The sequence below is a fragment of the Bos grunniens genome, chromosome 16 (assembly GCF_055505025.1).
Source record: "Bos grunniens cultivar Pamir isolate PY7600 chromosome 16, Bosgru_T2T1.0, whole genome shotgun sequence".
Lineage (NCBI taxonomy): Eukaryota > Metazoa > Chordata > Mammalia > Artiodactyla > Bovidae > Bos > Bos grunniens.
In genome coordinates, this window is record NC_141180.1 from 34,928,817 (window position 1) to 34,956,038 (window position 27,222).

The 27,222-nt window shown below is 46.5% G+C and overlaps 1 protein-coding gene across 5 annotated transcripts in view; it reads left to right on the forward strand.

Annotated features, from left to right (window-relative positions):
* The window catches only part of CAMTA1 (calmodulin binding transcription activator 1), a 967,475-nt gene that overhangs the window by 453,305 nt on the left and 486,948 nt on the right, over positions 1–27,222 (forward strand). For all 5 annotated transcript variants that reach the window (XM_086344277.1, XM_086344278.1, XM_086344274.1 and 2 more), the window contains one exon: positions 2,026–2,161. In XM_086344277.1, coding sequence (XP_086200403.1) covers positions 2,026–2,161 — 136 coding nt within the window. The remainder of the gene's footprint in view (positions 1–2,025; positions 2,162–27,222) is intronic.

The window sequence follows — 27,222 nt, forward strand, 5'->3', positions numbered from 1 at the left end:
CCCACCAGGCTCCTCTGTCCATGGGATTCTCCAGGCAGGGATACTGGAGTGGGTTACTGTGCCCTCCTCCAGGGATCTTCCTGCATCTCTTGCATCTCCTGCATTGCAGGCAGGATTGAACCTGCATCTCTTACAGCTCCTGCATTGCAGGTGATTCTTTACCCATTGAGTCACCATGGAAGCCCCCCAAAATGTACATGTGTTTATATATATATATGGATATATATACATACATATATGTTGTTCAGTCGCTAAGTTCTGTCCAATTCTGCAACCCCATGGACTACAGCACACCAAGCTTTCCTGTCCTTCACTGTCTCCTGGAGTTTGCTCAGATTCATGGCTGTTGAGTTGGTGATGCTATCTGACCATCTCATCCTCTGCCACCCTCTTCTCCTTTAGCCTTCAATCTTTCCTAGCATCAGGGTATATGTATGTATACTTAAATCATTTTGCTGTGCAGCAGAAGTTAGCACAACATTGCAAATCAACTATACTTCAATAAAAAACATATTGATTTTAATAAAAAGACTTCCCTGGCAGACCAGTGGTTAAGACTCCACACTTTCACTGCAGGGGGTGTGGGTTCGATCCTTGGTCAAGGAACTAAGATCCAGCATGCCATGTCTTGCAGCTAAGGAATAAAACTTAAATTAAATTAAAAAAGAGGAAAGCCCTTGCTTTGCCCTGTTTGTGTCAGGAGCTGTCTCACACTGGCTAGGAGGGAGCTAGAAGACCTCTGTGGTCCCCTGGGTGCTCAGATCACTGGCCTTTCCTTTCCCTGTGCAGAGCCTTCAGGTGGAGAGGGACACTGAGCTGACCAGGGTGGGTGTACCGTGTGCTGTAGCTTTCAGAGGCATCTTCCTTGAAGGATGTTCCAGGCTACAGCTACTGGAACTTTATTCTGGAATAAAGAATGTGGCAAACTTTATTTGCCACAACACCTGCCCTCAGCTGCCAGGAGAGTTTAGTTCTTTGTTTCCTTGATGTCCCCAAACCAAAATATGTCAAGGCAATGGCTATGAGGGGCTTCCCTGGTGGCTCAGATGGTACATAATCTGCTTACAATGCAGGAGACCTGGGTTCAAACCCTAGGTTGGGAAGATCCCCTGGAGAAAAAAAATGGCAACTCACTCCAGTATTCTTGCCTGGGAAATCCCATGGGCAGAGGAGCCTGGAGGGACATTACTGAGTGACTAACACTTTCACTTTCTTCTTGGCTCTGAGGATGAGTGTAAACATCTTTTGCTCTCTGTGGTTGATACTCGAGGTCTTTCAGGAAAATTCTCTTTGTTCTTTTTAAAGGGCACAGAGAACAGCCCTCCCGCTCTTAGCATGAGCATGTGGGTAACTATTTTTCTAACTTACTGTGGTCGTGGACAGAATAGACAGATTACCTGGCGGTACTGAGCCTTTGACAGCTGAAGCCCAAATGGGGAAAAATCAGGTACTTAGCTTGCTTGGGAAGAAGCGCTGCGGGGCTCTCCCATCCAGCAGGAATCGAGACGCAGGCAATGAGTCAGAGCATCTGGCCTCGGCGTCCAGTTCTTCCAGCGGTCCGCGTTTAACGTAGCCATCTAGTGTCTGCGTTAGACTTATTTATTCCTAATGTAGGGCGATGGGTTAAAAGATGTGCAGAAAATCTTTCCACAAGAGATAAGATATTGCAGGCTGCGACAACACCCCCGGCTTTTTTTGCTCTCTCTCTTTTTTCCTGCTTTTCAGGGCAGAGCTCAGGCCCCCACATCGTATATCCTGATTAGACGGTGGATATTACTAAGGGGATGTTTTTTAAGCCTATCATTGACACATTTAATTCATTAGGTACCAAATCCACAAGCAAATTTTGGCTGGCTGTAAAACACGGTTAATCCAGGGAGCTGCAATAAAAGGTGAAAAATTATGTTCCAGCAAATGTGGAATATTGCTTTTCTGTAGAGACTTTTACTGGTCTATGATATCTTTCTTCATAAATTTTTTTTCTTGCTTGGTTCTCTTGGTAACTTAACCATTTGTTGTTTCCAGACCCCAGAATGGCTCCATGATCCTCTACAACAGGAAGAAAGTGAAATACAGGAAAGATGGGTATTGCTGGAAAAAGAGGAAAGATGGCAAAACGACCAGAGAGGACCACATGAAACTGAAGGTCCAGGGAGTGGAGGTAAAGAACAGAAAAGCTCTCTTGTTCCATGAATGTCAATTCCAGGCTGCAAGAGGATGGAATTGCTCTGTGGTCATTTGATGCCAGCCCCTTCTTGTTCAAAGGCATTTTTGTTTGCCAAGACCCCGTTTGTTGTTTCTCTTTTTTCCTACCTTCTTACCCTAATAGTCTCCATTTACGATTTCCATGAAATCAGATTTAACTAGGGTGTTTCTGATTCTTGAGAGTCCTTGGCATATACTTTGGGATCTTCAAGGTTCCTGCGGATCTTCAAGGTTCCTGCAGATCCCAAGGAGCCACCTTGAGAGTTTGTGAGGGAATGGGGAGCTGTGTGTGGCATCTTCCTCTGCGGGTGGTGCTCAGTTGAACGTGTCCCCTGGGAACCAGTGGCCCCCAACCAGAACCTGTCTTCCCTCCCTCTACTGACAGACCCTTCTGTTTCCCTCTGGGTGTTGCAGCCTCGGGGAGCTTGCAGATGTTGAAGGTCATTAGATGGGCTAACAAGGTGTGTTGCAAGGCTGGGGCAGAGGTGGGCGCTGCAGAGAACATCTTGGAATGTTGTGCCAACTTCAGTTTGGGGCCTGCGGGAAGACAGGGTATGGTCTGGTTTCCTTGGTATCACCCTGACCCCGCGTGTTCTCACCCTTAGGGAGCCATGGAGACAGTCCCCTTGTTCCTCTTTTCCGTTGTTTGAGGGGCCGAGCCACGTGTCATAGCAGGAGAGAGAGAGCTTGAATCGTGGTGCGTCTTGGCCTGCAAGTTAGTGAGAGCACCCACTTCTCTGCTTTTCTTGCTGATCCTCGTAAAGGATCTTCCCCAGGAGTCTGGCAGCTTCTGTCTTGGACCAGGACCAGAAGCTGGCTGCGATCCACCTGGGATTTCACAGTGGCCAGAAAGGGGCCTCCTGGAGTCCACTGGCACTTCGGGTCCTCCAGTGTATCAGGATTGATGGCGGGGACCCACTCGAGTTCAACGGCTCACCCTCCACGCTGATGCTCTTTGTGACGCACTTTGTCATTATGACTTTTTCTATATTAATCATGTGCTTTTATGGCTGTTAAAAATAGCATCCAATGGCTTTTATTATATTGCCCCACAGAGAGAGATAACTTTTGTTTTATGCTTTTGCATTTTTTTAAAAACACCCAATAACAATGCTTTATGGTGATGAACAAAGAAAAAGCTGGGGTAGGAGAAACCCCAGTTCCCTCTGTTCTCCTGGGTTCATTGCTTGCACAGCCCAGAAAGAAGTGACTGAAGAGAACATTCAAATGCAGATTGCCTCAACAGGCTGCTCCAGACCCAACTCCTGGACTGTGGCTGGTGATTGTGCAAACAGATTAGCCATTGTTAGGGGACCAGAGGAAGGCGGGACTTTGCTCTGATCTCCCCTGATGAAGGGATAGGTAGAAAGTGACAAGTGTGGGTGGAGCCCCTAATTAAGGGCCACCCAGGCTGTGAGAATTCACACCCAAACCATGGCCCTCAGCCCCTGTGCCCACAGGCATCTGGTAGATTTCATCTCCATGCTATGTAACTCTGGAATTTCTGGTTGTAAGTGTTAATAACAGTGGGGTGGGATTCTGGCTTGGCAGCAGCCAAAGCTCAGGGGAAAAAAAGCCCCAGTGTTCATTTTCTTCCTTCGTGTTGTAAATTAGAATCATCACTGGATGGAATCAGAATGATTTATGGGTATTTTTAGGCCACATTTATGTTTGGAGTTATTTGTGGCTCCCTTACCTGCAGGCTAATGTGTAGACGTGGCGGGGAGGTGGATTGGACCCTCAGACCACTGAGGAAGGGGATGGATGGACAAGGTGGTGGCGAGTTTCCATGACTTTCCAGGCATGAGTGGCAGTGGGAAGGTAGTAACGGGGGGGAGGTAGTAACAGGAGGCTGGCTTGGAGGAGCCTTGGCAGCATCACAAGGGGTGTGTTTTCAGGTTCTTGGAGAGTGAGGCCCCCCAGTGAGACCCCACGGTGAGAGTGAGGCGCTCACCCAATGAGATGCGGTGGCTGATCCCATGAGTCTGGGGAGCTGTCCCATTGAGTTGATCAGCAAATGCCTACCTGTGGCCCTATCCTGTGCAGGGAGGGCCCTGTGGTGTCTACTGAGAAAATAGGAGCAGTGTTCTGTGTTCCAAGAACTCGCCTTCAAATTGAGGAGGTAGCCATGTACGTACCTAAAAGTCACTAACAGTTCTGAGCAGTATGGAAGGCTGAGCTTTAAAGAGGCATGTCCGGAGGGTTCAGAGTGGCCTGGGATAATCAGAGAAGTTTCCTGGGTGGGAAGAAGCTTCCTGTAAGCTAAGGTCTTACAGTTGGGTGGGACTGTGTGTCTTAACTTCCATAGTGTGTCCTGGCTTACCTTTCTCATTTAGCCATGTGATTCTGAGAGTCCCTCATCCCTTTGAACTGTTCTGGAGTGTTCAGCTTAGGAGCATTTGAGACCCTACTTGGTGGGTAGACTTTGGATTCTTTCCAGTTTTCCAACATTATGATGTTTGGGTCAATGTTATGATCCTTGCCTGCTTGTGCAAGACTTGGCATTGCTGGGTGTAGGGTCTGAGAATTTTCAGTCTTACTCAGTTGCTCAGTCATGTCTGAGTCTTTGCAACCCCATGGACTGTAGCCCACCAGGCTCCTCTGTCCATGGGATTTTTCCAGGCAAGAATACCAGAGTGGGTTGCCATTTCCTCCTCTAGGGGATCTTCCTGACCCAGGGATCGAACCTGCGTCTCTTGGATCTCCTGCATTGGCAGACAGGTGCCCAGTGCCACCTGGGAAGCCCCTCAATCTTACTGGATATGGCCAAATTGCTTCCAAGTGGTTGTGCCAACTGCCCTCCCATTAGCACTGAGAATGACCGTTTCTTCTGTGCCTCTCATTGCTGCTAGGTGAAAGAAGGTACCCCGTTCAGTGTGAGTTGGGATTGTTCTCAGTTACTCATGGGGATGAGCTCATTCATTCTGGTGTTCATGGAAGTTCTCTGCTGTGGATTGTCTACCCTGGGCAGGATTTGTAAACAGTCCCAAAGGAAGGCTTCTCTGGCAAGACAAGTTCCACTTGTGAGTGGCATTTCTCCTGCCTTTGCTCTGAGCTAGACCAGTGATGAAGCCTAGTGGTCCTTGCAGGGACAAGAGGCAGGTGGTCCTTTGCATCTGGGAAACTGCCATGTGAGCATAGGTGGGTTTGGAATCTCGCAAGGGGAGGGGCTTCCCAGTTTGGGCCCTTCTTCCTTTTTCAGTCCTTCTTGATGGCTCAGATGGTAATCTGCGCGCAATGAGGAGGACCCAGGTTTGATCCCTGGGTTGGGAAGATCCCTTGGAGAAGGGAATGGCACCTTACTCCAGTATTCTTGCCTGGAGAATTCCATGGACAGAGGTGCCTGGCGGGTTACAGTCTATGGAGTCATAAAGAGTCGGACAGGACTGAGTGACTAACACTTTTACTTTCTTCTTCATTGGATTCAATCCAGTAGTTTCTGTTGACTGAGTACCTATATCATGCCAGACACGGTACCCGCCAGCTACCCCTACTGCTGGGTGAGGCAGACAGCCCTGCTCGGGTCTTGGGGCTGTGATTTTTCTACCACCCGCCCAGTTTCCTCTGTTCAAGGGCATGATAAAGATATTTGGATCCACCGTTTAACACATCACTTGCTGTAAGCCTTCCCTCAGGCCAGGAAAACTTCCAGCCCTGTTCACAGAACTGCTTGAGGCCTGGATGCTTTTGTTCTCAGAGGCTGGGCCCTCGGCACAGACAGCGATTCAGAGGCACATTGATTTTCTCATCCTGGCCCAGGATGGGGGCAGCTGCTTTGGAGGCTGTTGAGCTCTTAGGTCCATGATTAGTTGTCTTGTCTGTAAGCCAAGGAGAAGCCAGCTCGATAAGGTTTCTAGGGATGACAGAGGTTGGCTGGGAGGAAAAAAGAAGGTGGTTGTGGTGTCAATGTTTCGTGAGATGAAATCTCAGCAGGCCTGCCTAAAACGGGTCCTGCTCACCAGGTAGATTGACGCCTGCTTACCTGGGGCCTGGGTGGGGGAGACGAGCTGTTGTTGGCAGGGAGGTGGGGTGTATTCCTGGAGAGCAGAGAGATACATCTCATGACCCCGTGCCCCTGGGATCGCCACACCACGGCTGGGATGTGCTGGGTGAAGTCAGCCCAGGGAGATGTTCTTCGAGCTGAGCTAGAAGAGCACTTTTCAAGTTCACGGTGCTCTTCTCTGGCTGTCTTCAGCCCTGTCTGCACACCTCTCTCTTGAAAGTGCCCCGTGTCTCAGAATCCAGGCTGTCGACCTCCCAGCACCCTTACTGCTGGGGTCCCATCACACAGGGGGTCCCATCACACAGGGATCCCCAGCCTCCGGGATCTAATGCCTGATGATCTGAGGCAGAGCTGATGTAATAATAGTAGAAATAAAATACACAGTAAGTAAATGTGCTTGAATCATTCCCAAACCATCCCCACCCCACTCCCTGGCCTGTGGAAACATTGTCTTCCACAAAACCCGTCCCTGATGCCAAAAAGTTTGGGGACCGCTGTCATACCAGGAGCCACACCTGGCTGCAGGCTTATGAATCTCCTATATGCCAGGTATGCTATCTCGCTCAACCTTTCTCAAAACATCCATGCCAGATACACACTGTTACACCCACTTCACAGATGAAGTGATGGCGCCTTGAGAGGGCTTCTTGCTCCACATCCCGCCCTGAATCATTGTGGAGCTGGGACTTGAGCCAAGACCCGCCTGGCTCTACCGTGTGAGCACTAGCCCTCGCATTCTGGCAGGGTTTTGGGTCAAGTCCAGCACATACCTTTGTTCATCAGCCTGCTGTTGAATACTTTCTACCCACCATCACTGGGAAAGGTACTGAAGATGCAGTAATGTCATCAAGAACACTCACCATCTCGTGGGGACAAAAAAAAAAAAATCAGGCTCACAACTGGGGCTTCCTGAGGGCTGGATGGGAGGGCACAGAGGTGCCTGAGGCAGACTTTTAGACACGGAGCGCTAGGTGCTGGAGGGGCCAGGCAGTGGCAGGGCAGGGGGGAGTATCAGGGGACAGAGACAGAGAGGCGGGGGGGGCGGTATCAGTGGACAGAGACAGAGAGGCAGGGGGGAGTATCAGGGGGCAGAGACAGAGAGGCAGGGGGGAGTATCAGGGGACAGAGACAGAGAGGCAGGGGGGAGTATCAGGGGGCAGAGACAGAGAGGCAGGGGGGAGTATCAGGGGGCAGAGACAGAGAGGCAGGGGGGAGTATCAGGGGACAGACACAGAGAGGCAGGGGGGAGTATCAGGGGACAGACACAGAGAGGCAGGGGGGAGTATCAGGGGACAGAGACAGAGAGGCAGGGGAGAGTATCAGGGGGCAGAGACAGAGAGGCAGGGGGGAGTATCAGGGGACAGAGACAGAGAGGCAGGGGGGAGTATCAGGGGGCAGAGACAGAGAGGCAGGGGGGAGTATCAGGGGGCAGAGACAGAGAGGCAGGGGTGGGGAGTATCAGTGGGCAGAGACAGAGAGGCAGGGGTGGGGAGTATCAGTGGGCAGAGACAGAGAGGCAGGGGTGGGGAGTATCAGTGGGCAGAGACAGAGAGGCAGGGGTGGGGAGTATCAGTGGACAGAGACAGAAAGGCAGGGGTGGGGAGTATCAGTGGACAGAGACAGAAAGGCAGGGATGGGGAGTATCAGTGGACAGAGACAGAGGCTGTTGAAAAATAGCTAAGATGATTTAAAGCAACAGGTGCCCAGACTCATAACGTGTCAGCGTCTCTTCCAGCCCTTTGCACACCAGATGCCCAACCCCTGGGGACAAGGCTCTCTCTGCTCTGGTCACAAGGTGTTCCTTGCCATAGACATCCTGCCTTTAGAACCAGTGGGCTGTTGACTTGAACCAGAGGTTGTTGATTTGACCGTGGGTAGCTCCCTCCTGAGCCTGTTCCGAGGTGGAAAGGAACCCCCTCGTCTGAACCATCCGCCCAGCAGAAAGGCCCGCCATCACCTCTGATTGGAATTTTCAGCAGTAAAGAGAGAGTTTTGTTTTGCTGACCTGTTTGTGCTGCCTGAAAGAATGGAAAACTGCTTTGACTTCTCAACTGAACGCTTGAAAACTCAATGCCCCATCTGGAACGTGGCAGTGGTAGGCAAGGTTATGTTATTGGACTTGGCCTTATTAGAAGTGAGGTTCTTTATTTGGACACTTAGGCCACATGTTAAGAAGGAAAAAAAAAAAGGCACCTCTTTTAAAAGTAGGAGCAATATTGTAGTTACCACGTTAGGAATTAGCAGGGCATGAAATAACTGTCTGCCTCGTGGCGATGCCAGATCATTTCAGCTCTGCTTGCAGCAATAAGATAAATAGGTATCTTGCTTGCAGCTGATGGGAAATATTTAAAATAGCCAGCCACAAACATGTATGGTGCCCAAATCAGGTTTGGGAAATGGCAATGAATAGATAAGGAGGAAGTGAGTTGACTGATGAAACAGCTGAGTGGCAGAAGCTCAGGAAGGGGCAAATGAGTCTGTGTTGGCACTCTGTGTTTTTAAAAAGAATGCAGATTTTTTTTTTTTTTCTTTCTGTAAATGATCGTGTGGCTTTGGTCTGTGGATGTATTATCTCATCCCATTCCTCTTCAGACTTGTCATGCGCCCACTGGTCTACATTGTATAAAGAGTTCCTTGCTCAGAACCTCTTTTTACCATGTCTGCATCAACTGTGTTAGCCAGCCTTGTATTAATAACTTCTGAACTTTCCAGGGTATCTTCTCTGATCTTCTATAGCCAGAAGAAATTATCCCCTGTTTTTAATTGCTACAGTGCTCCATCTGCACCTCCCTTGAGGAAGTGTTTGCTGTGAGTCTATATGAGTTCTGTCCAGTTCAATAAACATATATTAAGTATATTTTCTAGATTGGGCTTCCCTGGTGACTCAGTGGTAGAGAATTTACCTGCCATTGCAGGAGACACAGGTTTGACCCCTGGGTCAGGAAGATCCCCTGGAGAAGGAAATGGCAACCTGCTTTAGTATTCTTGCTGTGAAAAATCCCATGGACAGAGGAGTCTGATGGGGTCCATGGGGTCACAAAGAGTGGGACACAGCTTAGTGACTAAACATCCGATTTTCTAGATACTTAATGCCTCTATCTGGTGTCTAGATACGAGGTGATGCGGAGAGGATAGAGACAAGCAAGTAAGACAGAGGATCCTACTGGGGAACCTTCAGAAACTTGAAACCATCATTTCAGTATGGTGTGGTGATTGTTGCCATGGAGAAATGGTTTGGGGACAAACTTGTTTCTCTGTCTGAGGAGAGGTTCTCCTCAGTCACCCAAGGAGACTTGTTCTTAGCAGGGGGATCTGCTGAAGGACCACCCGGCTTCACAGGTACCCCCTCCTCTGAGCCTCACCCCAGCCCTGCCATTCAGTTTTTTTTTATCCCTGCTGGTCACATGTCTGAGAATCGAACCCAGGTCTTGGATGTCCAGTCTTGTCCACGCTTCCCATCTGATTCTGAGAGCTGTGATCAAGGTATCTGGTCTTATGACTGTCTCCGGTTCAGGGATCCAGTCCCTTTTTTTGAAGATTTATTTATTTCCATGTGGCTGTGCTGGGTCTTCACTGCTGCACACAGACTTTCTCTAGTTGCTGCGGTGGCTTCTCCTGTTGCAGAGCACAAGCTGTAGGGCATGTCGGTTTCAGCAGTTGCAGCTCATGGGCTTAGTTGTCTCGCGGTATGTTGGGTCTTCCCAGACCAGGGATTGAACCCGTGTCTCCTGCCTTGGCAGATGAGTTCTTTACCACTGAGCCACCAGGGAAACCCCGGGAGCCAGTCTGTCAAATGGCAGCTGGGAGAGCCTCCCGGGGCTCTCTTCTGCCTTTTAATCCTCTGAATTTTTGTGCCACATTCTGCTGGCACGTGCAGACATTAAACTTAATTTCCTGTTACCTGGGTGTGTTTTGGTGGAATCAATTCAGGAACACAAATCCATAGTCTTTCCTTAATTTCTAATTACTTAGCATCCCTGGTGGCACGTCCCTACCCAATTCATATAATTAAATTTTTAACTAATAAATAACATAAACCAGATACATTTTGAAGTGGCCAGAGCACCCTTTCTGTTCACAGTCTGCCAGCTTACGGAGGCCTGACCAGGGTGCTGGTTCTACTTCTCTTCTTGGGCTCCCTCCTTCCTGACCACAGCCAGCCGATGACGCAACAGCAAGGATGCTGTGCGTCATTTAGTGACCATCTAGTGAATACCTGCTCCTGTATCCAGCACTTGGCAAGTACCATCTCATTCAGTGACTTGGCAGCATCCCTACCCAGCATGGGCAGGTACTGCCATGATCCTCATTTGTATTTATGGCTCTCCTGGGTCTCTGTAGTCATGTGTGGGCTTTCTCTAGTTGTGGCAAGTAGGGCCTGCTCTTTGTTGCGGTGCACGGGCATCTTGTGATGGCATGCCTTGTTGCAGAGCACAGGCTCTAGCAAGCGTGGGCTCAGTAGCTGCAGCACATGGGTTTAGTTGTTCTGTGGCATGTGGAATGTTCCCGGACCAGGGTTTGAACCTATGACTCTTGCATTGGCAGCAGATTCTTAAAACCACTGGAGCACTAGGGAAGTCCCATGATCTTCATTTTTGACAAAGTAATTAATTTTCTGGAGGTAAATAAATGAGGGTTTCCCAGATGATAGAGTAGTAAAGAATCCCCTTGCCAATTCAGGAGACATGGGCTCAATTCCTGGGTCAGGACGATCCCCTAGAGTAGGAAACTGCAACCCACTCCAGTATTCTTGCCTGGAAAATTCCATGTGCAGAGGAGCCTGGCAGGCTACAGTCCATGGAGTCAAGAGTCAGACATGACTGAGCAACTGGGCACACAAAGAAATGTATCCAAGAATACACTAGCTGGTTAATATCAGAGTCAAGATACCATACCATCCCAGGTCTGTCTGGGAAATTGTCTTTCAAATTCCCAGTTTCCTCATCATTATACTTCATTGACTTCCAAAGTACCTGGATCCCCAGATGTGTTCTTGACCCACAGAATCCTGGGAATGAAAATATTAAGATATAGTACTGAGCACACAAGCCTGGGTCAAAGTCAAGACTGGGGATCAGGAAAACCTTTAGGAGAAGTGATGTGCCCCTTTTTGGTCACTGGTCAGCCCTTCCTCATGACTCCAACCAGTCAAGTGGAAAGAGTTCTTACCTCACTGAGCCTCCAGCCCAGGAGTCTGGTTCCATCGGGCCACCCCGGGCTGCAGAAGACCTGGATATCATCCACTTCCAAGGTTGGGAGTTCGTCCTCAACACTCTGAATACCCTGCATGACCTGTCTTAGCTCTGGTTTCAGCCAAGTCTTTTAGGAGCCTCTTATATATCCATGTTATGTTTATCTGCTCCTGGGATGAACTGCCCATTTCCATTACTCCTGAAGCTACAGGATATTCTTACCATGGTGATAGGGTCTGTGTGCTTACTCTCCCCATGTAGGGTTGCCAGATTTAGTGCACACACACACACACATAGATGAGATATAGATGCTCAGTCCCATTTGAACTTGAGTTAAACAAAAATTGATTTTTTAATGCAAGTATGTTCCTTGCAATATTTAGGATATACTTATACTAAAGCTTTTTACTAATTGTTTATTTTTGGTTGGGCTGAGTCTTCTTTGCTGTGCTCGGGCCTTCTCTAGCTGCAGTGAGCAGGGGCTACTCTATTGCAGTGCGTGGATTACTGATTGTGGTGGCTTTTCTAGTGGATCACGGGCTCTAGGATGCTTGGGCTTCAGTAGTTTGTGGCTTCCCTCCCAGGCTCTAGAGTGCAGGCTCAATAGCTGTGGCACACGGGCTAAGTTACTTCATGACATGTGGAATCTTCCAGGACCAGGGATCAAACTTGTGGCCTCTGCACTGGCAGGTAGATTCCCATCCACTATATCACCAGGGAAGTCTCTTTTACTGAAAAGTTATCTGGTGCATCTCTGAAACTCACATGTAGTCCTGTATTTTGTCTGGCTACCCTCTCGCCATCAGAGCAGTTTCCTGGGCATCTTTGCAGACAGAGATTTGGCTGCTTGGGTATCAGTCTCATTGAAGACTTGAGGAATTGGGTTGGTTTCTCTCCAGACACATCATTAATACAGGAACCAGAAAAACAAGAATAGACACTGGCCCTGGCTTAGGGAATAAGAACTTCCTGGCAGTTAGTTAGCTGATGAACCCACATGCTGCCAGCCTGGGGCCCCTCCTGCCCCTGCTGAGAAGTGAGTCCCAGGTGCCTCCTCTCCCAGGAGGTCTGCGGAAGCCTGAGTCCCATGCCCTTACAGACCACTGCCTGGAGGAAGGCAGGCCTCCTGCCAGCGGTGTTTAGAAAGCAACTTGTTAGTGAAAAAGGTGCCAGGAAGATTTTGAAGGAACACGTTTATAGTTTTTGCCTTCCTCATATCTCTGGTAGATGACAACATGTAAAATATTTTGCAATTCCCTTTTTAAACTTGATCACAGCCTTATTGAACTAGAAACTCCCCGAGAAGGTGGAGCTGCAGAATGCCAACTTGGTATGCCGAGCTTGTATTTAATTATTATCATAACAGTCCCTTAATATCATTGCAGATTAGCCCACAAGGACATGAATGGAAATTTTAGCATATTCAATTACAACAGAAACCCTTGAATACCATTGTCAAAATTCACCCAGGGCCTGCCTCTGTTTGGGCCTCCACGTTCGGTAGGCACAAAGTTAGACGTTAGCCGGGCCACACAGCCTTGATTTGTAAGCATAATTTATGGCCTCGTCTGGTGGCTGGGGGTGCCTTTTAAGAACATGATATATATCCTAACTGCTACCCCCCTCAGTAAATGATCAGATTTGGTTGTTTGTGTTGGATAAAGGATATCTCTGGCCTTCGCTTGACTGAATAGTAAATTATTGATCTTCTGCACATCTTTCAATTCCCTCACATTGCTGGGCAAATTTACTTCTGTCATCGGTGACTGCAGCTTGTATCCAGTGGGACAGTGCTCTCTGTGCTGGGAGAGCATGAATCACCAGCCTTGTCCTAGAAGAGTCACACCTGGCCCCTCTTTAGTTGAAACTGTCAAAGGGAAGAAGGTCTGTGGCTTGCAGAGTAATAGGGCCCCCATTGCTCTGTCTGCCCACTTCCCACAGGCCAGCAAAAACCATGGGGAAATAAAGATGAGGTGAAGGGCTTTTGTGCTCCCAGGAGTGGGGTAGAGAGAAGCATTACTGCATAAATGAGAAACAGAGAAGCTATTCACACAGCTTTTGCAGTGGAGGGTGGAGGCCGCTTCGATGGTGGCTGGCTCTGGTTGCCTGGTTTCTCATGTGTGTTTGTTGGAGTTTGTGGCTGCTAAACTGCTCTGCATTTACCCTCCCTGGACTAAAGGTTAGAACCATAAAGCAGGCAATTTCACAAAAGAGCCCTTTTCTGATCTGGAGTTTTTCTTCCAGACAGATGAAATGTCCTTGCACTTCCTCTTTGTTCTTCTTAATTCTAACACTTCGTAGTGCTGTGTGCCCTTCAGGGTTTGCCCTTCCTTCTTGTTGCAAAAAACTCCTGCAAAGGCCAAGACCAGCAGAGACACCTATGTTTTCACATGGCTGTTTGCCCCCACGTGTGGTCCATTGGTCAGCAGTATCAGGCCACCTGGAGCCCTTTAGAAGGGTAGACTTTCAGGTCCTGCCCCAAGTTCTGTTGAATCCAAACCTGCCTTTGGTGTGATAAAGTATCCACCTGTCAATGCAGGAGGCATAAGAGATGCAGGTTCCATCCTTGGGTGGGGAAGATCCCCTGGAGAAGGGAGTGGCAACCCACTCCCATATTCTTGTCTGGGGAATCCCATGGACAGAGGAGCCTGGTTGGCTACAGTCCATAGGGTTGCACAGAGTCAGACGTGACTGAAGTAACTTAGCATGCATGCACAAACCGCCCCCTGCCCCCGCCATGATTCAGAGGCATGTGGATTTGGAAAAAGACTGACACGTGCCATCCTCTTGCTGTTGGTGGGATCCTCCCTTGGTGACTCAGTCCTAGGCAGGTAGTTTTTAAAATCTTATCTTAAGAAAAATGTCCAAAGGAAGATTTTACAAGTTCATCTGGTAATTCGTTACTTGACTCTAAGCATCCTTTATAGATATCTCACTGAAATCTCTGATGTTTGAGCCTATTAGTCCTTATTCTGCCCTTGGCCATTAAGTGGGTAGACAGTGGATCTCTGGACATGGAGCACACAGAGAGGCTGCTGATGACCGAGCATCAGCTCCGATCTCTCTCCTCCAGGTGAAGTAGCCCATTCTTGCACTGATCCAATGTCCCCTTTATGGTCCAGGGCTTGGCGTGGTACCTGGTACACAGTTGGTGCTCAGTAAAAACTTTTGGAATGAATGGATAACATGAATGCATTTATTTTGTGAAGAGCTGGACAGTACAGGAATCCCCTGCTTTTCAGAAGTTCTTTTTATGCTGCATCACTTTTACGAAAGACCTACGTTAGCACCTGTTTTCACTAGCCAAAAGAAATCCAGACAATTTCACTTTTAGGAAAAAAAGGCAAAAATAGCATTCAGCGTTGGTTTCGCAGATGCCATTGTAGAGAAAGTGGTACCCTGAGTGATGGGAGTGGCACCACCAAACTCCTTCCCCCAGAACCACATACAGCTCAGGATTCAGCTGCCAGAGCTGTGACCTGGATCTGAGCACCTCTGCTTTATCTCCATTTATTTTGTGTCTTTGTTAGCTAGATGTGTCCTAAGGTAATTGCTTCTTTGCTTTACACCATTTCAACTTACAAAAGTTTTCATAGAAATACTTTCCTTTTGGATAGCATGGAAACCTGTAAACAGTTTTGGTTTTGCAGTTCAGAGGTCTCCATGGCAAGTATTGTAACATGAAAGGAGCCATAGGTTACATAGTTAAGGAATGGATATGACTGTGTCCCAATAAGACTTTATCTGCTGAGGGCCGGATTTGGACCGCGGGTGTACTTCACGGACTTCTGTTCAAGGTTACAGCAGCAGGTTCTAAAAGAAATAGGAGGGGCTCTGGACACTTGTGAGAGATGGGCGAGGAATGATGAAGGACTTGCCACAAATCCTCTCACAGACTTAAATTCGATCACTGGTGTATCCTAGGATTCACGTTTGCGACCTGATGGTATTCATGGTTCAGTTCAGTTGCTCAGTCTTGTCTGACTTTTTGCGATCCCACGGACTGTGGCACACCAGGTTTCCCTGTCCATCACCAACTCCCAGAGCTTGCTCAAATTCATGTCCATTGAGTCGGTGATGCTGTCCAACCATCTCATCCTCTGTCGTCCCCTTCTCCTCCCGCCTTCAGTCTTTCCCAGCATCAGGGTCTTTTCCAATGAGTCAGTTCTTTGCATCAGGTGGCCAAAATATTGGAGTTTCAGCTTCACCATCAATCCTTCCAATGAATATTCAGGACTGATTTCCTTTAGGATTAACTGGTTTGATCTCTTTTCAGTCCAGGGGACTCTCAAGAGTCTTCTCCAACATCACAGTTCAAAAGCATCAATTCTTCAGCACTCAGCTTTCTTTATAGTCCAACTCTCACATCCATACACGAATACTGGAAAAACCATAGCTTTGACTAGATGGACCTTCGTCAGCAAACTAATGTCTCTGCTACTTGGCTTATAATTCTGCAAGTAATTAACACTTTTCTGCATAACATGCCAGCATTGTTAGTTGTATTTGTCTTGGTGAAACTAGGGTCTCTCCTTTCTCTTGAATTTTATTGACAATTCCGCTTATTTCATGTGACATAGGATAATTGTCTTCCGTCTAAAGAAACTAGGAAGAGCCTCCTGCAAAGGGGAGCTTGAGGTGAAAACTGGGAACCAGTCCTGTCTCTCCCATGAGCCCAAGTCTCTGCTCCATGGTACTGCTGAGAGGGTGGGCAAGTCCCGGTGATGTGCTGAGAGATCCCTTGTCCAGGGACAGCTAAGCCAAAGGCGTGTGGCCTTGCTGAGACCAGGTGGGTTAGAGGAAGGATCTCACAGAAGAGGGAAAGGCGCTACTGCCTGCGTCCTTGGGCTTGAAGTGCCTTGAAAGCAGCCTGCACATGTTTGATGTGCCAGCATGTCCCCGGAACAGAGGCCGTGGGGAGGGTGCAGATGCTGTTTGTCCATGTTTAAGTGTTTACATGACAGCACGAGAAAACCGGGCTCTTTCTCTTTCATCTTGACTGCCACGATTTACATCCAGGTTTCTGATGAATGCGAGAGGTAGACATTTATTACAAAAGCGTAAGAAATGTTGACTCTTCCCGAATTGATTATCTAGAATTTATTTTATTAAATATTCGAGGTGGCATGTGATAAACGGAACCACTGCTGGTTTGCAGCCTAATGATTCATGTATCTGCGAAGGTGATAAGGAAATCAGAGACTTGGTTTGCCATTTCAGGGGAAGAATATAGATTATTATTAAATCCGGAATGGGCCTCCTGAGAAGGCTTCCTTAAGGGAACACACGTATCAATAATTTCTTCTTCGTACAAGAATCCTAATGTTTCACTTACGGAAACATAAATTCTAACCAAGTGGCTGTGTTTTTTTTCCCTCCCTTTGCTTCCTTCCATCCTTTCCTTACGGATGATCTGCATTTATTCTTCAGTGTCTAGAGTTTACAATCCCTTAATCTCCGCATCTTTGTCTTCCCACTTCTAATTCTTTTTTAAAATAATATTTATTTATTTGGCTGCATCCGGTCTTAGTTGTGGCACGTGGGCTCTTTAGTTGGGGCACTCAGATTCTCCACTTGTGCCTCTTGGGTTCAGTAGCTCCGTGCCATGTGAGATCTTAGTCCCCTGACCAGGATCGAACCTGTGTCCCCTGCATTGCAAGGCAAATACTTAATCACTGGACCACCAGGGAAGTCCATCCATTTCTAATTCTTAATGCTGAAAAGCTCAGCTGAGGTCTAAGTATTCTAGCACACAAGATGCTGGTGGAGACCACAGTACCGCCCCCTTTGCTTGAAATTTCCTCAATGGTTTGATAAATCTTGGAGGGGACTATGGATGCCTATGAGACCTCAGAGCTCCAGTGGAATTTAGGATGCTACCCTGACCCCATTCTTTCAGAAGCTATTGGGCAGCCAGGCTTATCTGGTGGGCTGCATCTGTGCAGAGGACAGCAGGTGGGAAGCCCTGGGACTCTGTCCCTTCTCAAGTGACGGGGAGCCAGGGAGGGTTAGCAGGCGCTGCTGAAGGCAGCATAGGTGTGACCGTCCAGCAGTCAGTGTAGGACAGACCAGGCAGGAGGAGCTCCCAAGTGACGCATAGCAAGGATGACAAATCTGCCTGCCTTATGGTGATATTTCAAAGGTATTAGCATTGTCTGATAGCTTGAGTTTCAGAATACTCCATGACCTCTTTCTCTTTCCAAAATAATAGACAGATGGTTAAATACCATAATCTTTTCCATAGGAGACTGTGGGAGATGAAATTGGAAAATCCTAAGATGCCTGTCTTTCCCCAATTCCTTCCGAGCACTGCAGTGCAGCCGAAACACACGCTTAGCACTTTCTCTGGTGTGACGCCCCAACTCTGAAATTTTATTTAACCTCCCCCATTTTGCTGTGTGTTTTTATACATGGAGTTAGACCTGATTGTCAGTATGATGCCGTATTAGGTTCAGTTTCCCCAAAGAATCCACCCTGAACTGCTCAGCAGTTATTTCTCACAAACAGGATCTGCTTGACTTTCCACCGGACTAATCAGTCCAGGAGGAAAGGAGCTTGTTGCTGACCTTTAATTTCTTAATTGCTGGGAAATAGTTGAAAGTCTTAAATACTAGCCCCCACCTAAGGGTAGGTATAATGAGGCTTCCTCCGGCTCTTTACAGCAGGGCAGGGTTGGATTACCCTGCTCTCATCAGATTCTCTGCTCCTGGAGCCTACATCCTCAGGGCTGCTCTGAAGAGGATGCTCTGGATTCTCTGTCTGCAGATCAGCTTCTACCTCCCCAGCACCGAGCACTATGGGGACTCAGTTTATATTTCCCAAACGACGGAGGTGAACGTGGAGGAGAGATAACCCATCAATTTCAGGTTCCCAGTGGGGGCGGTGGTCTGCCTGGTGATTGATTCGAGCCTGACATTCCCACGGAGTGTGGGTTAAGTGCAGCAGCCTCCTGCTGGCTTGAAGAACCGTCACATTTGCCTTTTCCCCAGAGGCGGTTAAGTAAATCCCATGCAAGTAAGGGATGATGGATGCTTTCACACTTTGTGTGCTAAGTCACTTCAGTTGTATCTGACTCTGCATCCCCATGGACTGTAGCCCGCCAGGCTCCTCTGTCCATGGGATTCTCCAAGCAAGAATACTGGAGTGCGTTGCCATGCTCTCCTCCAGGGGATCTTCCCAACACAGGGATTGAACCTGTGTGTCATATGTCTCCGGCACTGGCAGACAGGTTCTTTACCATGAGCTCCACCTGGGAAGCCCGTGCAAGTTGCCCCACTCCCAAATAAATGAACACCTTCAGACATGATATGAAATCTTTGGAAATGCAAAGCAGCACGGCATTTTGGCCATGTATATATACATTTTTTTCCTTTCACAACACCTGGCAATAAAAATTTCTGGGCTAAATACCAGATGAGCATGCGCCTCATTATGTATAGTATCTTCGTCTATAACTTTTTTAAGCCCTCCAGATGGAAGCCTGGGATAAATGTGGAGAGCTGGAGAAGGGAAATGAAAATAAATGCACTAAGAAATAAAGAATCTGTTTTTTATACTTTCTTTTGCAAATAGTGTTTGCAATGACATATTGTGAATGGACTGAATTATAACAAAAACAGGAATGAAACAGAGCTCGGGGGTAGGAAGAGCAATTGTTACACTTACTTTAACTGATATAATGCAAAGGAACGCTTTTTACACTCAATTAGTTTGTACATTGTGTTGGACACAAACCAGAATGTAGAACATTTTTGGGTTTTGTTTTTACATGATTAAGGGAGATGAGATGAAATAAATTCAGTAAATTACCCTCCGTTCCTTTTCGGGCTGTGATGCCTTTGCTTTGTTTTCCCCTGCCCCTGGTACTGAATGAGTGGGAGGATGGGCAGTGGGGGGAGCAGGGACCCCCGACCTCTGTTCCCAAACAAGACAGCCCTTCCAAAGATCAATGGGTTTTCAATAGAGTTCTTGCCTCTTCCTTAGGGCCATCTTTTGCTGCATAAACAAGGTTACGAATCAGAGCTATTTACATTTGGTATTTGATCGTATTTTGTGCTTTGACTATCAGAAAAAGGCTAGCAAGCATGATAGAGGCTAACAGATGTTAGCAAGCATTTAGGCAGTGAAAGTATTTCCAAGGCTGCATATTTCAAGATCCTTGTTTAATTTATTTTGCTTAATTATCCTTCCTTGCATTTTTAATGCTCCTAATATGATAATATTAAGAATTGCAGGGTGTGATTATGTACTGCCGATTACAATATCTGCGAGATGCAAGGGGAGATGTGGGTGGATGCCGGGAACAGTCAGACTTGGGGGACCCGGCCCTGTGCCTTCCTGAGGGCAGGTCTGTCTCCTGCAACTGGGTTCGGGGGAGGGACTGGGTCTTTTCTGCAAATGATGTAGAAAGGTTTTCTCAAACTTTAATGTGCATACAAGTCCCCGGGGAATACTGATTCCATTGGTCTTGGTGGGGCCTCGAGATGCCGCGTTCAGAGTAAGCTCCCAGGTGGTGGTGATGCTGCTGGTCATAAATCATACTTTGAATAGCGAAGATGGGAAGATGTCAGGCAATGAAAATGACATCAGCTGTATCCCACAGGCTGCCGAAAAAGTGGTACCCCCTGCTAGTTGAAAACCCCTGCTGACAGAGCCATGCCCAGGCCTCAGGGCAGTTTCCTCGGGGCACAAAAGCTGTGGTCAAGAGCCCTGATCTGACTCCTATCTTTTCAAAAGCTCATTCTGGGCTTTATGCATACAAAAGGAAAGTCACACCTGCAGTGAACTCAGTGATTCTGTGTTTTATATTCAAAACCACAAATACTAATAAGAAAACAATGGGAGAAACCTGTTAGGTATAATATCCAATTATAATTATTTTTACTCCAAAAGGCACGTCAAATAAATAATGCAGTTTATGTTACTTCTAGAAAATGCGGCAGCATTACTTAATTTACATAAATTATACAACTCATTATCTTTGTTTATAAAAAGCCTTAGCAATATTTTGGCTTATGGATCTAAAAGGGGCAAAAAAAAAAATTGCCAGATTTCAGTTCAGTGTAATTTTCCTTTCCTGCACAGTCACCTTTTTATTTGTTTACAGAAAGAGCGTCTGTTTGACAGATCCCCTTAGGATTACTGCCCTTTCCTCATGATGAATGGAATGCATTAAGTCTGACTTTTGTTTATAAAAAGCAAATAAATACAAGTGAATTAATCCAAGTATTCGGAGGGAGCCCCGAGCAGCAGTGTGGCTTCCTCTGCTGGGTTTGCCCGATTACGAACATGGCACCCGCACCTTCAGGGCAGGAAGGGGGCTGCGCGGACCAGGGAGCCGGGCTGCCAAGCTCCTTCTTGTTTTCTCTGTCGGTACCTTCTCAGGCAGCTTGGGTTGGGTGCCAAAGTTGCCACCTGTGGGCAGCTGGACTCTCCCTGGTGTGGTCCCATCCAGGACCCACGTGCCACCCCTGGACTGTCCCTAAGCACCAGTTGTCCCGACTGCAACATGCTAGATGTATAAAACACACACTGCATTTCTGAGATGTAGCATGAAAAAAAAAAGTCATGTTAAGTAACCCATTCCTGTTTCTATTGATTACATGTTGAAATGATGTTTTAAATATATTGGCCAAATAAAATACATCATTAAAATTAGCTTCACCAGTTTCTTTTTACTGCTTTACCATTGCTACTAGGAAATTTAAAATGTGGCTTCTACTGTATCTCTGCTGGGCAGTGTTAGGACTATCCTGTGCTAACCAAGAGGCTGGGCCCTGGATGACTGTTAATAAGCATGCTCATTATTTAGACTGCTTCTGTTCTTCTGCTGGCCCCACAGCAGGCTCTGCCTCATAAACAGGAACTTAGGAAGTGATGCAGTAGGGAGGGTAGGTCTTGTCTGATGGTGTGGCTGGGGATTGGAGGGGCATGTGAGAGAAAAATACAAGAAAACTGAGCTCTTTTCTTTCAGTGGTGCTTGGTTGATGCTTCTAGCTTAAATATTAAAGCCTTTGCCCATGGGTGGAGGAGCCCAGCTCCCACACTGTTTCAGAGTGCAAACTGGTGAATCTAAACTTCTCTCTTGCTCATGCATACCCATCAGAAGGAAGAGAGAAAAGGCCTGCCCCGAGGCAGGTCTGCAGAATGGACACACGCTTGCCAGCGGAGGGAAGGATGGATACCGCTTCACTCATGGGGAAACCGGGGCCCTGCCAGGCACCAGGGTGTCTGGCCTTTTGGCATCAGTGTGTTCAGACTATAACCTCATGCTGGCCAGTCTTCTGGCTGACGCCCCTGTGGGGTTCACCAAAGATAGAGCCTGAGACCCTAAATCCCAGACACTCTCCTGCCAGGTCCAAGTGAAGCTCTTTGCCTCCCTAGCATTTGGAAGGTTAGACACAAAGTGATTTTGGTCACTTATTAGTTGTTGATTAATTGCATAATTCTTCTATCCATCCATCCATCTATCTATCCAAGAAACATTATGATAAACCCACTATGCCAGGCACTTGGCTGGGCATTGGAGACACAGTGATGTAGAAATCACGTACATTTTCTGCCCTCTCGAAGCCCCCATCTTAGTGGGGTTGGGACAGACATGGTGGGGGTAAGAAGTAAGTACCTCAGAACCCCCCTGGCAAGGGGTGAGGGTGACAAACCCTAGAGAAAGGGCAGGCCCTGGCCTCTGGGGTCAGCTCAGTGGTAAAGAGTCTGCCTGCAATGCAGGGGACACAGGTTTGATCCCTGTGCTGGGAAGATCCCCTGAAGAAGGGCATGGCAACCCACTCCAGTATTCTTGCCTGGAGAATCCCCTGAAAAGAGGAGTCTGGTGGGCTATGGTCCATAGGGTTGCAAAGAGTTGGACATGACTGCATGCCTGGCCTTCGGTGGTCCAGGGGCCCAAATGAATTAGAAACAGTCAACCCATGACTTTCAGCATGGAGGGCCATTGCTGTGAAGAGCTGGGCAGGGCATTCTCAGATGGAACAGCATGATGCCCAAAGGCTGGAAAGGACCTTAGTTTTCTCTGACAGAAGAGGACCTGTGTGCTTGGGGAGTGGTGGACAGGGAGAGGGTGGTGCGAGGTGTGGCTAGTGGGGCCTGGAGCCAGGTTGCATGGAGGTTCAGCTGTGGCAAGAATTCTGGATTCTGTTCTAAGAGCCATAAGAGGCCACTCATGGGATTTTAGGAGGGTCTGGGAGGCAGTGGGGGAAGTTGTTGGGTGTCTTGGCCCTGGGCTGAGGGATACTGTGCATGTCACTTAATCCCTTGGGGGTTGGTCTCTTTATCAACAAAATGGAAAGGCTGAGGGAGGGGGAGGAAGTTGGCCCGAACCTTCTCCAAATAGGAAGTTTCTGTTCTGCTTCAAATTACTGTGATTCAGAGAGCTCAGTCTTTCCCCATCTTGAAGTCTAGTGACCTTCGTGCCCCCAGGGCTGATTCCGGATGACTTGCCGACATTTCCACCAGCTTCCATGTCTGAGAGTCCTTTGGCTTCATAAGATACAAGAAGACAGAGTGATCCTTGGCTTTGCATCAGAATCACTGTGGGCTGCCAAGGTTCTCATCTGTCGTCTGGGATGGGACCTGGGCATTTGTAATTTTTAAAACCTTCCCACGTGATTGACTCCACATATCAGCCTGTTTGGAGATCCAGTGAGGATTGGGCCTCTAAGAGGGGACAAAGATGGTCCCTTTGGCCAGATGCCTAAGATGCACAAGGTCTCCTGGGACCACCCCCTCCTGTGTTCAAATATCTAGACCTACCATCAGGTCAAGGGTCTTAGTTCAGAAATTATAATCACATCACTTTATACAAAGGGAATCTGATGCAACCCACAGAATAAATAAATCTGTGGTGGACTGAGGTTTTTTTGTCTCACACTGGCAAGTTATTTGCTGAGAGGGCATAGCAATGGGTTTTCAGGAGTGCTGCTAATGAGGATTTGGGATTTAGGGGTTATGACCCAGCCAGTGAGGAGCATTTCTGATACATCTGCCTCCCCCCTCCCCTCCCCAACATGAGTAAGCCAGCTGAGCGTCTGTAAAATGTTTAAGAATCCAAGGATGGAGCCAAGTGGCAATCCTATTTCCTCTTGTTCATCTCTAAAAATACCCAGAGACCTCTAATGGAAATGATAAAGATTAATAGCAAACTTCCCACCTCAACAAAACCAACTACAACCCTGGACAAAAAATATGAAACAATGGTTGTCAAACACTGGAAAACAGTGCAGGACTGGGATACCTGAGGGGACTATACAGATAAGAACTCTGGCTTTCTGGACAGAGCCGTTTCCAGTAGCATGGGGATGGGAGTGGGTGGCCAAGCAGAACATGGTGGTCTAGCTGACTTGAGGAGATGGACCTCAGAGCTTGGGAGGTCAAGGAAACTGTAATTTGTAGAACAGAGTACTGGAAAGTGGAGAGATAAACAGAGAAAGAGGTCAGAAATCTGCAAAGTAGCCCCCCGCCCACACTGTCTTTGGCTAAATATTAAGCTGAGTGTGTATAAGAGTGTGAAACTCTGTGAGGTTGGTCCACAAACAACCACTGAAAGCTGTAAGCTAAAAATTCTCAAAGCTCATACAGAACTGGGAAATGTTCACTTTTGGAAGAGGCTGTGTGAAGAGATGTTATTGAACACTTGGGGCCTTTAATAGAAACCCCAGAGGCTCACAACTTAATAATAGGGCTTAAGCTCTCCTGGGAGTAAAGACTGCTCTAGATGCACCCCAGCAAAGCATAAAACCAAACTTCAAAATGAATAGGTTGACCTGCATGTAATACCTGCATGCCTTACATAAGAAAAGTCAATGTTCTTTAAAGTTAGACAACAAAATATACACTCATCCCCAATGCCTTGCATTTGATCAAAAATTATTAAAAGGTTAGGGAATCGGAAAATATGACCCATGTTCAGGATAAAAATCAATGGAAATGAAACCTCAAGTAGCACAGATATGGAATTAGGAGACAAGGAGTTTATTTTTTTAATATTTACTTATTTGGCTACATCAGGTCTTAGTTGTGGCATGCAGGCTCTCTAGTTGTGGTATGTAGGCTCAATAGTTGTGGCATATGGGCTTCGTTGCTCTGTGTTATATGGGATCTTACTTCTCCAACCAAAGAGCGAACCCATGTCCCCTGCATTGAAAGGTGGATTCTTAACCACTGGAGCACCAGGGAATTCTCCAGATGACAAAAACTTTAAAACAGTTATTATAAATATCCTCAGTGATTTAAAGGACAAGATGAGCAGTGTGAGGAGAGAACCATAAGACAGAAAAAAAAAGAACTGAGTAGAATTTTTAGAATTGGAAAATACAATATCTAAAGTGAAAGTTCACCAGATGAGTGTATTAGCTAAATATTGATGTATTAAAAATTACCACAAACATAGCAACTTAAAATGACAGGTTGATTCCCAGTTTCTGAGGGTTGAAACTCTAGAAGTGATTCAGCTGAGTCTGCTGTGTCAGGGTCTCTCATTGGCTGCAATCAATGTACCAGTCAGGCTGAGGTCTCATCTGGAGGCTCAAGTGAGGAGGGTCTACTTCTGTTTTTAAAATTGAAGTTGATTTACAATGTTGTGTAAAATACTGCTGTGCAGCAAAGTGATTCCTTTTTGTATGTGTATTTTAAACACATTCTGGTTTAAAATATTCTTTTCCATCCTGGTTTATCCTAGGATAATGAATATGGTTCTGTACGCTCTACAATAGGACCTTGTGTATCCACTCTATATATAAAAGCTTACATCTTTTAACCCCAGCCTCCCACCCCATCCCTCCCTAGTCTGCTCTCCCTTGGTAACCACCAGTCTGTTCTCTATGTCTGTGATTCTGTCTCTGTTTCCTAGATAGAGTTATTTGTTTCCTAATTTAGATTCTACACAAAAGTGATATCATATGGTATTTGTCTTTCGCTTTCTGACATACTTCACTTAGTAGGATAATCTCTAGTTGCATTCATGTTGTTGCCAATGGCATTATTTCATTGTGTATAGGCACCACATCTTCTTTATCCATTCATTTGTTTTTGGACACTTAACACTTAGGTTATTTCCATGTCTTGGCTATTATAAATAGTGCTGCTGTGAACACAGAGGTGCGTGCATCTTCTTGATTTACAGTTTTGTGCAGATATATGCCTAGGTGTAGGATTGCTGAATCATATAGTAATTCTATTTTTAGTTTTCTGAGGAATCTCCATACTGTTTTCCACATAGGCGGCACCAGCTTATATTCCTGTCAACAGTGTAGGGTTGAAAAGGGAGGGTTCCCTTTTTAAGGAGGATCTACATGTACCCATCTTAGTTGATGTAAGAATTCAATTCCTCAGTGGATGTTGGACTGAAGGCTTCAATTTCTGGCTTTTAGCCAGAGGCTACCTTCAGTTCTTTGCCATTTGGGCCTCTCAAAAACAGAAGCCTGTTTCTGCAAAAGGATGTGAGCTGAAAAGACAATAGAGAGAGTTTACTAGAAAGACAGGAGTCAGCGCCTATGGTAATCTAACCATAGGAGTGACATCCCATCCCTTTTGATGTATTTGTTTGATTAGAAGCAAATTAACATGTCTGCAAAGAGGAGGTGGGGATTATACAAGGGGATGGATAACAGAAGTTGAGGTTGTTGGGACCATTTTAGACTCTAGCTATCACAATGGGCTTAATAGTTGATTAGACACAGTAGAAAAAAGATTAGTAAACCTGAAAATATACCAGTAGAAACTATTCAAACTAAAGCACCAGAAAAGAAAGGGTAAGAGAAAAATAACAGAAACTCAGTGAACAATACCAAGTGGAGACCCAGACCATGGTTGGGGGAGGGCCAGGCTCAGAAGGAAATATTTGAAGGAACAGAGGCCAAGATTTTCCCAAATTTGATGAAAACTATAAAAACCACAGGTCCAATAAGTTTAATGAACTTGAACTTGAAATAGGATAAATACAAATAAAAGCACACGAGAAGTATTATAATCAAATTGCTAAAAACCAGCAACAAAGAGGAAATCTTTTAATTAGGCAGAGAAAAAAGACACATCACAAAATTAAGAGCTTTTACTGATTTCTCATCATAAACATGTCAATCTAGAAGACAAAACATTTTAAAATTGCTAAAAAAATAAACCCTCAACCAAGAATTCTATATTCAAATAAGCATATTCTTCAAAATAAAGATGAAATGAAAACCTTTTTAGACAAAAATACAAAATATATTAAAGAAAGTTCTTCTGGCTGAAGGAAAATGTCAGTAGATGAAAACTCATATTTATACAAAGGAATAAAGAGCACTGCTGCTGTTGCTGCTAAATCGCTTTAGTCGTGTCCGACTCTGTGCAACCTCATAGACGGCAGCCCACCAGGCTCTGCCATCCCTGGGATTCTCCAGGCAAGAACACTGGAGTGGGTTGCCATTTCTTTCTCCAATGCATGAAAGTGAAAAGTGAAAGTGAAGTCACTCAGTCGTGTCCAACTCTTCGCAACCCCATGGACTGCAGCCCACCAGGCTCCTCCGCCCATGGGGTTTTCCAGGCAAGACTACTGGGAGTGATAAATATGTAGGTAGATATAAAATGCTCTCCTTCTTGTTTTTAAAATTTTCTTTAAAAACAATTGACCACAACTTAGACAGATATTGCCCTTAATGGCTCTTAATGGCAAGAAAAGAAGGAAGATCTTAAATAATAATCTAAATTTCCAACTCAGAAAGTTAGAAAAAGAAAGGCAAACTAACATCAAAGTGTGTAGAAAGAAGGAAATATTAAAGATCAACTTAAATGAAATAGAGAATAAAAGACTAATAGGGAAAATTGATG